At 38.7% G+C, this 14,202-nt stretch overlaps 1 protein-coding gene across 1 annotated transcript in view; it reads right to left on the bottom strand.

The window, feature by feature from the left end:
• The window catches only part of TRIM42 (tripartite motif containing 42), a 47,617-nt gene extending 37,737 nt beyond the window's left edge, over positions 1-9,880 (bottom strand). Inside the window, exon 1 of the mRNA XM_027845138.1 lies at positions 9,561-9,880. Coding sequence (XP_027700939.1) covers positions 9,561-9,880 — 320 coding nt within the window. The remainder of the gene's footprint in view (positions 1-9,560) is intronic.
• Between the last annotated feature and the right edge of the window lie 4,322 nt (positions 9,881-14,202).

The raw sequence follows: 14,202 nt of genomic DNA, 5'->3' as shown, positions 1-14,202 counted from the left end.
CCAATTAATCAATAAATACTCATTAATTACCTAAGATGTTCCAGTTACTAAACTAGGCCCTGGGGATAAAAAGTCCAAGGCATAAAGAATGAAAAATCTCTACTCTTAATGAGCTTCAGATGACCTTTCCTATTGTATCATTTCCTTTACAAGTTTGTTGTACATTATACAGATAGTATGGTATAAGTAGAGGCCTGGGCTTGAAATAGAAAGGCCTGAATTCGAATCCTATTTTTGACACTTATTGTCTATGTGACCATAGAGAAATTACTTAACTTGTCAATATTTCTCAATAGCTCCATGAAATGGACGGCACCTAACTTGTAGGGTTAGGTAGCACAATATGACTTCTTGTTTCTCTTCTTCTTCTTCTTCTTCTTCTTCTTCTTCTTCTTCTTCTTCTTCTTCTTCTTCTTCCTCAATAAGCCCTCAGTTATCAGCAGTCAGTTTTCCATTCCCACTGTCTATTGATACTGTTCTCTACAAGTTTACCAGTGGTCTCCTAAGGCTAAATCCAATGCCTTTTCTTCATTGATTATATTCTGTGAATTTTCATAATATTTGACACCTCCTTCTCTTGATAGTCTCTCCCCTTGGCTATCATGTCATTGCTCTTTCCTGGTTCTCCTAGAACCTCTCTGGCCAATATGTCTTAGTCTCTGTAGCTGGTTCTCCCTACTCTTCTGTTTTATTAAGTATGAATGCACCTATTGTCTTTAGAAAAAAAAACTACAAACTTATTAACCTGGCATTCAAAGTGTCCCCCACATTTTGGATCCAACTGACCTTTGGAAATATATTTCATGTAATCACCTTCATGAGCTCTATTTTCCAGCTAAACTGAATTCACCTTTCCCTCATCTCATAATATATTCTTTCATCTCCAATCATTTACACACATTATCCATCATGCCTAGAAAATACTTCCCCCAACATTTCCATCAAGACCCAGTTGAAATGCTGTTTTCTCCATAAAGCCTTCCTTCAATTTCAATCTCTGTAGTACAAAGTTTATATAAAAGAGAACATGGAGTAAGATGTCCTGTTTAGAGAAACATAGGATTAAGGGGTGGAATGGATCTTGTCTAAACTTCTCCTTTTACAGATGAGGAAACTCAGGGTCAGGGAAGTGAAGTGAATTGTACAAAGTCACATAGGGAGTAGGAAAACCAGATTTTGAACCCAGTTCTTCTGGAAAGTCACTTAACCTCTCTAATAATGAAACAACCCCTACTCACAATGAGCTCCTACCTGTCAGAAGATGACTTTTACTATTCACACTACTTATTTCATATTTATTATGAATTACACAAATAGCACGGTATAGAGAGAGGTCTGGGTTTGCACTCAGCTTCCTCTTTTATAAGACAAAGGAGTTGGACTCAATGAGTCAACTCAATCATAAAGCCCTTTCTAGTCTCAATTGCATGATTCTCAGACTTCAAAGCAAATGTTCTTTCCATTATACAATGTTACCTCCCTGAAAAGGAAAAGTCCAAATGAAACTTGAAGTCACAAGCTTATGATTATGTCTGACTGAGCTGTCTGGAGTTCTCCTCATTCTTCAAACCATCTTTGTAATAGAACCCTAAGAATTCTATGGCACAAGTCAGCTATAATTACCAAGTAAATGAGAGGAACAGAAACTTCTAAGTAGGCTTTGAAACTTTAGTTTGTTTATCTTCTACCTTGAACTGATAGTCAATTCTTCACACCTCCCCATGTGCCTCATACAAAGTGCTAGGCATATAGCAATCATATAATTCATACTCAGATGAATGGATACATGGAGAATAATAGTTTGAAAACAGCTATTAAGAGTCAAGCTAAAATATTTTTTGCATGACTTCACAGGTGTAATAGCTATCATATTGCTCTCCTTCTTAATGGGTGAGGGATAGGATAGAGGGAGAGAAAGAATTTGGAACCAAAAATTTTAAAAATGAATGTTAAAAATATTAAAAAAAATAAAGTTCAATACTTTTCACCTGAGGGGAAAAAAGCATTAAGCTACACACAAAAAGAAAGTCAAAGAGAGAGGGCCCCAGATGGGAGTCAGAGAATCCATATCTAGCATTGAAAGGTATCTCAGAGACTATTTAGTCTAACCTCTATCCTAAACATGAATCCTGGTAAGAATTTTCTTTCTTTTTTTAAAAATGCATTTTATTTATTTTAACATTGAAGTCATAGAAAACATTTCCATTTAGTCATATTGCAAAAATAAAGTCTAGAATTTTCCTTGACAAATCATCATTAAGTCTCTGATGGAAGACCTCCAGTATTGGGAAACTTGCTATCTCCTGAAAAAAGCCCAGTCCACTTTGGAATAGCTTTAACTACCAAAAAGTTATTCTAGGAGACCCATCAGGATGACAGAGTAGAAGGAAGAAAATGCACCAAACCAAGTTCTGATCAGGGGAGCTGAGAAAGAAAATCATAATTATTTATTTTTCCAGTTCAAGATGCCATAGGGAGACAGAGATGTCTGTGCACACTGGAGTTGGATGGAGTTTGTGGAGTATGCTGTATGGAGTCTTTGATCATGGAGACTGAGCCTGAGGGCCTGCCTACAATTGTGCACCCAAGCAAGAAGAGGTCCCAGATGCAATCAATGGAAATAGGTTAGGTGTTGTATGGGGATAGCCAAGGAATAGCAAGGAACGAATAACAATGCTACTTATTACCTAGCTCTGAATCATAGATCTAGTGCAGACTGAAGAAGGCACCTGAAACTAGGGATGGCAGTAGGTATAGGGACCTAAGTTGCATACTGAGGGAGAAGTGAGTACAGAAGCCAGCAGCAATTGTGTGACTGACTCTGGGAGCAAAGCTGGGTTTCTCATCCAGCCCTGATCCCTGCCTAAAGCCTGCCCCAGGATAATTGGGATAGGAATCCAGAAAAAAGGGAGAATCTATATTTCTGTCACTGAACCAGTAGATCTTTCAAGCTGGCTGACAGTGGCTGAGTCCAGAAGCAGTCTAATGGAGTTCCAACTAGGGATAATCCCACAGGTATGTTGTTTAGACCCAAAACTAAGTCAAGAACTTGTAGAATGCAGACCAAGAAATGAATGCTTAGACTTCACCCAGGATCAGACTACTTTGGGTGAACTAAAAGCATATAGGTTCCCTTACTGAGATGTCCCTGGCATTCTGAAATAAACCACTTTTAATAATGTGAGAAGGCAGCAGCAGGACCTATGAGGACACAAAACAGGACCAAGCATAGTGCAGACATTCCCTGCAGATTCACATAGAACCTGGCTCTAATACAATGTTCAAAGTCAAGAAAAAGACCAAAAGAATGAGCAAACAAAGAATAGCACCAAAAAGAGCTATTTGGGTGACAGGGACACTCAAGGGTTAAACTTAGAAAAAGAGAATGACTGTAAAACATTTACAAGTAAACCTCAAAGAAAAACACAACTTAGGCACACATTGTACTAGGATTTTTTGAAGATACGAGTTAAGAGTTTTAAAAAGACTGAATAATGATTTGTTATAAATGAAATGAGAATGCTATGGGAAAAATTGAAAAAGAAATGAAAGGTATGGAAGAAAACATTAGAAAGAGGATTGGCACAAGTGGTACAAAATCTTGTCTAGTAAAGAGACTTCTTGAATATCATAATAGAACAAATAAAAACTAATGACTCAATGAAACAACAAGAAATATTAAAACAGTCAAAAAGTCTGAAAAAATAGAAGAAAGTGTGAGGTATCACATATGAAGAACAACTGGCCTGTAAAACAGATCAAAGATAGATAATTTAGAAATTATTGGAAGGTTGGAAAAGGGCTTTACCAAAGTTCCCTTATTTTTAAAATTAATTAGTTTATTTTTAGTTTTCAACATTCATTTCTATAAGCTTTTGAGTTTTAAATTTTCTCCCCTTCCCTCTCCTCTCCCCTCCCCAAGAGGGCATACAATCTGATACAGTCTCTACGTATACATTTCTATTAAACATATTTTCACATTAGTCATATTATAAAGAAGAATTAGAACCAATGGGAGAAACCATGAGAAAGAAGAAACAAAATGAAACAGAAGAAAAAAAGAGCAAATAGTATGCTTTGGTCTGCATTCAGACTCCATAGTTCTTTCTCTGGATATGGACAGCATTTTCTATCATGAGTCTTTGGGAGATGTCTTAGATCATTCATTGCATTGCTGAGAAGAGCTAAGTCTATCAAAGTTAGTCATCACACAATGTGGTCATTACTTTATACAATGTTCTCCTAGTTATGCTCACTTCACCCAGCATCAATCCATACAAGTCAAAGTTCCCTTATTTTAACTCACAACAACCCTTTGAGGCAGGTGCTATTATTAACCTCATTTTATGCATAGGAAAGCTTATGCAAACAGAGTATAAGTGATTTGACTAGGGTTACACAGCAAGTATCTGAGACTGGATTTGAACTCAGGTTTTCTGGACTAGAGTGTCAATGTTGTATCCGCTATACCACTTAGCACTTCACAAGAAGGGATTTTAGATGTCGTCTAGACCAATCCTTTCATTTTACAGGTTAGGAAATGAAGACTAAGAAAGATTTAGTGACTTGCCAGGATTGCGTAGCTACTAAAATCAGAGGTAGAATTTTAACTCAGGTTTGCTGACTCAAGATCAATGTTCCCCCTCTATGTGCACTCCATGCTTCTTCCCTTACAAAACTAGAAATATGTCCAGTTCTAGGATGACAATAATGGTGCAAGGGGAAATATTGAAAAATGAAAATAGTTTTTCATCTTTCTTTTTGGGGGGAGGACAAAAGTTTATCCTTATTTTTTTCTTGGACCATGATTTAAGATTATGAGTTTTTGGTCAGAAATGTATTATATCTAATGAAATTTAAGAAGAATTTATTTGTCTACTAGTCTAGAGTAATAGAAATTTATTGAGGAAGGCTTTAAAATGCTTTAATATAGAAAGAGATAGAAGGGAATGGAGAAAGGAATGGTGCTGACAGTCGTTATTTGAAGATGTCCCCTTGCCTAATCATATTGGTCTGTGGTAGACACGGGGTAGTCAGGGTTTTTAGTTTAGGGGGGGTAAGGACTGGAAGTTACTTGTAAGTTGTCTTCAGAATAAAAAGGATTATAGTATTCTTCATCAGTGTGTATTTGCAGGATTTAGAAGATGAGTGGGAAAACAAGATAATAAGGAAGGGAAGAGAGAGAAGGGGAGAGAGAGAGAGAGGGAGGGAGAGAGAGAGAGAGAGTGAGAGAAATGAGGGAAGAAGGAGTGACAGAATGGGAATAAGGAACATCACAGGAAGGAAAAAAGTGAGAAAAATAGGGATAAAAGCAGAGAAAAGGAATCAAAGAGAAGGGGTATAGTCTTGTAGAGCAAATGGGTTATCTTTTTTTTCTTTTGCTCTCATAATGGACATCCTAATGAATGAGGCCATTAGTGGAAAGAATCTGTCCAAAATCATGTGCTATGCTATCCTGAGAACACTTCTCTAGGAGATATCTTTGTTTTATGCCTACAGACTTCCAACATTAGTGAGAGTAGGCAATAGCCACCAGAAAACAGGCAAAGGATAGAATGTCCATTTGGGAATTCATTGCTTTTTATCTCCCAAACGGTACACAGAAACATTAATCTCTGACCATTCTGAAGGACAATTTACCCATCTCAGTACCCAGGGATCCTAAATATCAAATCCTTAGCCTTGAAGCATTAGGAAGATAGTTTTATCTATAATGGCCTTTGATGTGCCTTCCTTTCTGTAGTTAACTGTAGGCTGATAGGGTTTCAAGCCTGACCATACCCTTCTTATTAGAGAGGAAAATGATCTGATAAATTCTAGGGTTGCTTCTTTTTCTAACTTTTTATGGTTTGTTACATACAATTTGACTGCTCACCCTCCCAGAGATATTTGTGTTTTAAAAGAGTTTAGAATCTATGAAACTCCTAAGCCAAAGAACTAATTGAAGTAGCATCAGAGGAGGGTGCTTCTCTTTTGTTCCTCAAATCACTTTTCACAGACAGCCACTTATGCTGTGGAAAGAGGCAACTGAGCTCTGAGAAGTTCCTACAGCCATGAGATCCCGCCTTCATCCTCCATGTTCTGGAGAAGGTTCACACAGATGAGTCAACTCAGCTGCCATGTCTGACCCTTCTCATCTTCCTCACAACATCTAGCACATAGGCAGTGCTTAGTAATTCATCCATATTTTAATATTCTGAGATCTCATCCATGCGGAAACTCCCTCCAACATTAGATCATCACCTTCTCGTCATCTGTGATTTTTGTCTGTGTCCTTCCATAAATCCTCTATAAATGCTATGCCCATCATGCAGAAGATCTTTCAAGACTTTTAATATTTCAAGTATACTCGTGCAATATTCATGCTTGTCTATACCTTGATCTCACAATATGATTAACTTATCTCCTTTTCTAGTCATATATATGTACAATATTCTTCTGTGATGAAATCTGATATAAATGTACATATACAATGTATATGTAAATATACATGCATAAATATACATACATACACATATCGATATCTGTTTCCTTGATGGTGCCTTTTATTATAATTCCTGTACACAAGTCATCACAGATCATACACTTCAGCCTACCCCCACCTCTTGTGAATCTCCCCCCATGATCCCCTTTGACACATTCTTGGGAGATCATAACATTCTCTCATTCACATCCATAAGCATCAATCAGCCAATAAACATTTATTAAGTACTATGTACCAGGCACTGTTCCAAGCGCTGGGGATACAAAAAGAGGCAAAAGCTCCTGCCATTCAGCAGTTCACAACATAATGGGTCATCATCAGAAGAATATTGTAGTGGTATTAAAAAAGATGGGTTTTAGCAGCAGGTAGCAACTTGAAAGTGCTATGCAGTTACCCATATGCAAATATATTTCATTCTTCTCCTCTCATTCAATTATGTGTTCAGTTGTTTTCAGTTGTGTCTGTCTCTTCATGGCCCTATTCTGGGTTTTCTTGGCAAAGATACTGATGTGGTTTTCCATTTTCTTCTCCAACTCATTTTACAGATGAGGAAACTGAGACAAATGGGGTCTCAGTGACAGCTGACTTGCCCAGAGTCACACAGCTATTAAGTGTCTGAGGCCAGATTTGAACTTAGGAAGATGAATCTTCCTAACTCCAGGCCCAGCACTCTATCCACTGCACCACCTAGCTGTCCCATTCAATTGTCCTAGTTTATTGTCCATCTGCATACTGTGCCTTCATGAGATATAGGTACTGATATACTAATCCAATAGGGTTGCCCTTCCAACTACATGCTTTAATTAGGACATTTGTTCTTCATTTGTTTTTTTTTTTTTGCGTGTGTTAATTTTTTTTAAATGTCCATGAAATCTCACTGAGAAGGCCCTGTGATATTATTGCCACAGTGTCATCTGTAAAGAAGAATGTTTGGAGAACCTTACAAATTTATCAAGTACTTAATAGCCCAAAGTACTGGACTAGGCATGGTGGGTAAAACCAAGCAGCTTACAATTTAGATGGAGAGAGATTTATGCACATAACACGATTAGACACTTCCCCCACAATGGTCCCCAATCAAAGTTGCTCCTCAATATCCTTAATACATTAAAAATAAAATCCTACTCTAATGCTATAAACCCTGCTGTTAGGTTTGGGGATTAATCCTTTAAGACACAATTCCCCATACACACTGTGCATAGCAGCTCAACAGGGTCTTTAATGGTCATTCGGAAAACAGTTGTCAGGTGGGCCCAAGAGGTTTCATCAATGAATCGGTCACAAGGGAGTCATCTCCCTGGTTCTTTTCCCCCTTCCTGTGAAGACCTGTCCCTTTCAAGTTTCTAGCTTGGATGAAGAAAAAAAGGCAGACAATCAGAATGACTGCTTTCTCCTCATTGAGATGAGCAATGTTGGCTCCATTCCCTAATATTGTGGATGGAAGAATGAAAAGATATGAAGCTGTGTAAGGTGGTGAGATTTTTGAAAAGTCAACATGACAGCGATAGGCATAAAGGGGATGGATTGCCTCCATCTTTTGCTGACTCAGTGAGAATCACACAAGGTCTCTGGGGCAGGGAAGAAGGAAGTTGTGGGGAAGTTGAGTCAGTAGTACTATTATGAAGATGAACATAACAGCACCTTAAGATTCATCTAGTTCAACCTTCTTGCTTTAAAGATGAGGGAACTGGAGCACAGAGAAGTATCTTGAGTGAGGTCAGTAAGCATCATAAGTTGTAACTCAAACCCAGATCATCTGTCCAGACTTTTTTCTCCTACATTTAGAGTTTTATGTCTCTAAGAACTTTTTTAAAGGTTTTGTTACCTGGATTTTGGCCATCTATCTGTAACTGTATCTGTTAAGTATTTCAGACACTGTTCCTGTGGCATTAACTGATTCCAGCAATGTTGTTTAGTCTAATGTTTTGCTTTGATGTCACAAAACAGGATAGACTTAATTTTCAAATAAAAAAAATTTTAAATCATGACTATTTAATTGAGTACTTATGGCATGCAAGACATTGTCTAGGAATATGTTATAGGGAATACAAAGAAATCTAAGGCATTATGCTTGCCTTCAAGCAGCCTGTATTCTAGCTGGAGAGACAAAATATAAATATACAAAAAAAATAAAAAACCCAGGGGCAGCTAGGTGCCACAGTGGATAGAGCTCTGGCCTTGGAGGCAGGAGGACCTGAGTTCAAATCTAGCCTCAGACACTTGACACTTATTAGCTGTGTGGCCCTGGGCAAGTTGCTTAACCCAGATTGCCTCACCAAAAAAAAAAACCAACAACAAAAAACAAAAAACAACAAAACAAATAACAACAACAACAACAACAACAACAACAAAACAAAAACCCTGAACATTACAAGACGAAAGCATGCATTACTGATGCCACTGGTAGGATAAGACAAAACACCAATGTTTTTGAAATCAGAGGTCCTGGGTTCAAGTCTTGATTAGGTGACTGCTGTGTTACTTTGGCAAGTATGATAACTTCGCTGGGCCTCAATTTCCTTATCTGTAAGATGAGATGAGATAACCTGACCTTTAAAGTCCCTTTAACCTCAAGTTTGATGATCCTATGAAATGAGCAGCATATTAGAGTGGTCCAACATTTTGAAAGTTTAGAGTCAGAGGGCCTGGGTTTGATTGTCTGCTCTACTGCTTACTACTTTGCAAGACCTTGGGCAAGCCGCTTCACTCTTCCTGGGCCTCAGTTTCCCCATATGTAAAATGAGAGGTTTGGACTAGGTGACTTTGAAAGTCTGAGTCTCTTCTAAAGGAGAAACAGTGTAGGCCTAGATAGTCTAGGGAGACTGTGTAGAGGGGGAGGAATCAGAACTGGGCCTTAAAGGATGGGGACAGAACCTGGAAAAGTCATGCACTAGCCAATGGGTGATGCAGAAAGGAAATGTCATGATTCCCAAGGAGGAGGAAAAAGTCACGATGGGCTCTAGTTTGCTAGGGAAGTTGCTTATTAAACAAATCCTGACTGGATTGACTGGAACGGAGTTGGCCTCAGCAGGTTATGATGGGCATCTGTCTACGCATGGGTTCCTAGAGTACTTACGGGGATTTAGCAGTGAAAAGTGCCCGGTGGTGGCAGCGGGCGTCGTAGAAGTGGCAGGAAGATTTTCCTCTGGGACAAATACAGCAGCACTTTAAGATGGGGTCATTGGCGCAGGAGCAGCAGCACCAGTGACAATTGGGAGAATCGGAACAGGTACAGTGACAGAACTGGCATCTTCCGTCATCCTCATACGGGCAGGGGAAGCAGGTGCAGTTCCTTTCTGTAGTGAGAAGAAACTTCATGCACAGGCACATGCATGACCTGGGTAAGATAATCTCCCATGGACAGCATGGAGAACAGAGGCATGTTGCTTCCTCCATGGCCCCTACATGATTGCTGCCTTCTACATATGATTCAAAATGTCACCCCCTTCCAGAGTCCCAAGGTCTATTTGATAGCACACTCTATCTCTAAAAACACCAGCTGCTTGATTTCTTCAAGTCATGACCTACTGTTACAACTAGGATGCCAAGGGACAGATGGGCATTTACATAGGTAAGACTGAGTTCATTGTTTATGTCATAATCCTCTCTCCCCTCTTTAATTCACTACACTGTGGGACTGCAGGTGCCTGTAGGTAGACTCTTCACAGACAGCCCAGTGGGATTGCAGTGAATAAAATACCTGGGGATCTTTTGCTCTCACCATGTAGTATGTGAGCTGACAAGGCTGGGCTTTGGTCTGTTTAATTCCTGCTCAGGATTAGGCCTGCACTTCAGGTAAAATATGCAAGGTTACCTGGGCTATGACTTAATGGTTTGAATGTCTTGAAAGGCTTTGAATGGCTTCTCATAAGTGTACTCGCAGATGAAAAGAGTCGTGCATTTAGAATCTGAGGTCCTGGGTTCAAATCCTAGCTCCTTGTAACCATGGGCAAGTCATTTCATTTCCCTAGGCCAGATGAGGAGGTTAGACTAGATCAGGGGTTCTTAATCCTTTTTGTGTCATGGACCCCTTTCGCAATCTGATGAAGCCTATCTTGGAATCATATTTTTAAATTCAAGTAATAAAATGCATAGAATTATAAAAGAAAACAATTTATATTGAAATAGCTGTAAAAATATTGGAAGTTCCAAGTTCATATACCTCCTCATATCTATCTATGGACATTTGAGCAGTCTCTGGATCCTAGGTTAACAATCTCTTTACTAGAATGGCATCTCTGAATCTAAACTCATATGAATTGAAAACATAAGGAACCTCTGATTGTTCTTTTTCTATAGAAATATAGCTTCATTTGACTATTGAACCAAAACTTCCAACAGAGAGGTTCAAGTGTGGATAGCTGGGAAACCTTAGAATCAGCAACATGAGCCTAGAGGGAAGGGCCTGGTGAGTACTTCATGCCTTCTCAAAAAGATCTAACAAGCAGTGTTACCAACAAGGCTTTGAAAAAAGCAGCTAGGATTGCAACCCCAAGAATGATATTTTTTTAGCTGTAGGGTAGATAGGGCCACAGAATCAGTCACACCTACCTGCAAAACGCTGGTCATCACCATCACACTGTGTCTGTTGATCCTGGCAAAATGAAAGCTTCGCAAGTGTTTCCACTGTGGGTAAAACTGATATTGATAAAAATGTTGGTGTCATTCCAGGTAGAACTTCTGGTCCTGATGAACATGAGCCAATTCATGAGTTTTATCTGTGATATATGAATATCACAATTGCTAAGCAAAATGTGCATTTTTCAGATTTTCCTCTTAGAAGCAGTTCTTTTACGTTATAATGGAGCAAAACATACTCTAAATAAAACATTTCAGGATTTAGGCTAATATTTTTGTTTCTTCTTCATGGACATAGGACATTTCTTGAGTGGAATAGTCTAAATGGGAAACACTTTACTTTGAGACTCATTTCCATGAAATGTTCAGGTTTTCTTTGTAGGGCTGTATAGGATGCCTATTAGATCTTAACTTCATCAACTCAATAATGGCAGAACTCTGCTATCTCCTGAAGAGACACTAGCTGCTTCACTTTTAGCCAATAGAGTGGTGGAGACTTCTCTCTACTTGGCCCCAAGTGGGCAGCTGCAGAAAGAGAGGTTTAGAATTGACTTATTTTAGAACTTCTAAATAATCATAGCTATTACTAGGTGTAATGGGCTTCATAGAGAATGGGTTCCTCCTCATTGGAGTGTTTTTCATAAAGGCTTTTTGTTAGGACAGGCATTTTTTCAGGAAAGGGCACTAGGTGGTGCAGTGGGTAAAGTGCTGGGCCTGGGTGTCAGGAAGACCTGAGCTCCTTCCTTCAGACACTTACTAACTGTGTGACCTTGGGCAAGTCACTTAAACCTCTATTTGCCTCAGTTTCCTCAACTATAAAATGGGAATAATAACAGCACCTATCTCTCAGGTTTGTTGTAAGGATCAAATGAGATAATATTTTTAAAGCACTTAGCACAAAGCCTGTCACATAGTAGGTGCTATATAAATGTTTATTCCCATCCTTATTTTGACAGGTATGTTATAACTAACAATAGCTAGCATTTATATAGAATTTTCAAGCTTGTAAAACACTTTACATATATCAGTCACATGATTTGTGGTGATTCTGTAAGATACTTGTTATTATCCCTATTTTTGCATATGAAGAAAATGAGGCAGGCAGAGGTTAAGTGACTTGCCCAAGGTCACACAACTAATAAGTGTCTGAGGCAAGGAGCTCAGGTCTTCCTGGCTTGTTATCTACCTACTATAGATGGAAGTCTTGCTTGTGTATGGGTTTGAGTAGATGACCTCTGACTTCCAGCTTTGAAATATGGGGTTCTATAATCCTGAAACTACATCTCGCCAAAGCACTGTCTGATTCTGCAACCCACCACCTTATCCTCCTCAACTTTATATGATCACAATAACTAACATTTACATTGCTCTTTCAGGTTTGCAAAGGTTTGTATATATTATCTCATTTGATCCTCTCCAAGACCTTGTGATAGAGGTGCTATTATTATTATCCTAATTCTATAAGCAAGGAAACTGAGACTGAGAGACAGTAAGTGACTTGTCAAGGGTTCACTCATCTAGTGGGTATCTGTGGCAAGATATGAATTCAGGTCTTTCCCCTTGGCTGCCCTAATAGCCCATTTTATAATGGAAATGGGATTTGTTATATTTTAATTTTATTTTCAGAAAATATAGCTAGTCAGATTTATTAAAGTTATTTTTCTACTCACAACTCTTCTGTGGCTCACTATTATTTATCAAATGTATGTAAAACTTCTTGATTTGGCATTCAAAGCTTTTGCCATAGTTGAATGCCACCCAAGATTTCCACTTTTATCTCACACTGGTCATACCACTGTAGCCAAACTGTTCTATTTAATTAATTTAAATTTAACTTGTTATTTTTCTGCGCATATGCTGTGTGGTCCCTTCCATGCCTTTGCTCATACTTTCTGTGCCTGGAATGTCCACCATCCATCCTTCCCCACTTCAATCAACCTCTGACTATTGAAATCTTACCTGTTCCTTAAGGCCATGCTCAAATGTTGGCAAATCTCCCATTAAATTATCCCTGATCCCACTAGTCAGTAATGATAATCACTCCTCTTCCCCACTCTCCACACCATGAAAACCAACTTGGTTTGCAATTATCATGTATATTCACTATGTATTATGATCATTTGTGCATTCTTCATTCATGTCCTCCTCCTAAGCTCCATGAAGGCAAGAATCTTATTTCATTTTCATATTGCATCAATCCCATTATGATTGTCTGAAAACAATTAATACATATTTGTTGAAAATGAATATTTCTCTTGCATAAGGGATACCCAAATTACCTTTCATGATGCATTGTCAAATCCTTTTCAGAATAATAGGCTCACAGAAACTTAGAATTGGAAGGATGCGTGGAGCTACCTATCCAAGATAGATCTTGGTGTGCTAATTCTTCCATCTGTGTATTTGCTTCTGCAAGTGGAGACCACACTGGAATCTGAATGCAGCAAAGAAGAATCTGGGATGTGATAAGTATGAAGACTTGAGAAGTCTCCCAACGGGCCCAACACTTTGGTGCAGGGGATATGCCTCATCACTTCATAGAATCCCAGAATTAGAAGGAATGTGCAAGATCATCTAATCTAACCCCCTACCAATAGGTGCAATACACAATTTTAGGAGCTAGAGTTTCAAGGGCTCTTGAAGATCAACTGGTTCAATCTTCTTTTTACAGTTGAAGAAATGAGGTCCTCAAAGGTGAGATTATTTGTCCAAGGCTATCCAGTGGCCAATCAGAAATGGGATCCCACATCTATGGATTTCCTATCTCAATTCTCTGTTCACCGCACTCTATAGGTCAAATTAATAGCACTTTTTGAAAGTGGTTTCCTCAGAGGTCCCTAATTTATCATCTGCATTTTGCATATCCCATTCTGAGTCAAGTGCTCTCCAGCTGGGAGAGACCCTCACATTCAGGGCTGTGTAAACAAAGGGCAGAAATGAGCTTTGTTTTGTTTTCAAGACATCTGATGTGTCGCTTATTGGCACTTTACAGGTCTGGGTTGTAAGCTGTACTGCATTTGAAAGCCTTTAAAACTCCCTGATTGCACATTTACCTGATGTCAGCAAAGTAGTCCCTCCTGTCAGAGGCTCACAGATACATAGCTCATTTCAAATGTATTTAAGATGGGGAAAAATGATTA

This window comes from Vombatus ursinus, unplaced genomic scaffold, assembly GCF_900497805.2.
Source record: "Vombatus ursinus unplaced genomic scaffold, bare-nosed wombat genome assembly UNPS02014959.1, whole genome shotgun sequence".
Taxonomy (NCBI): Eukaryota; Metazoa; Chordata; class Mammalia; order Diprotodontia; family Vombatidae; genus Vombatus; species Vombatus ursinus.
This window is presented reverse-complemented; position numbering and strand designations above follow the sequence as displayed.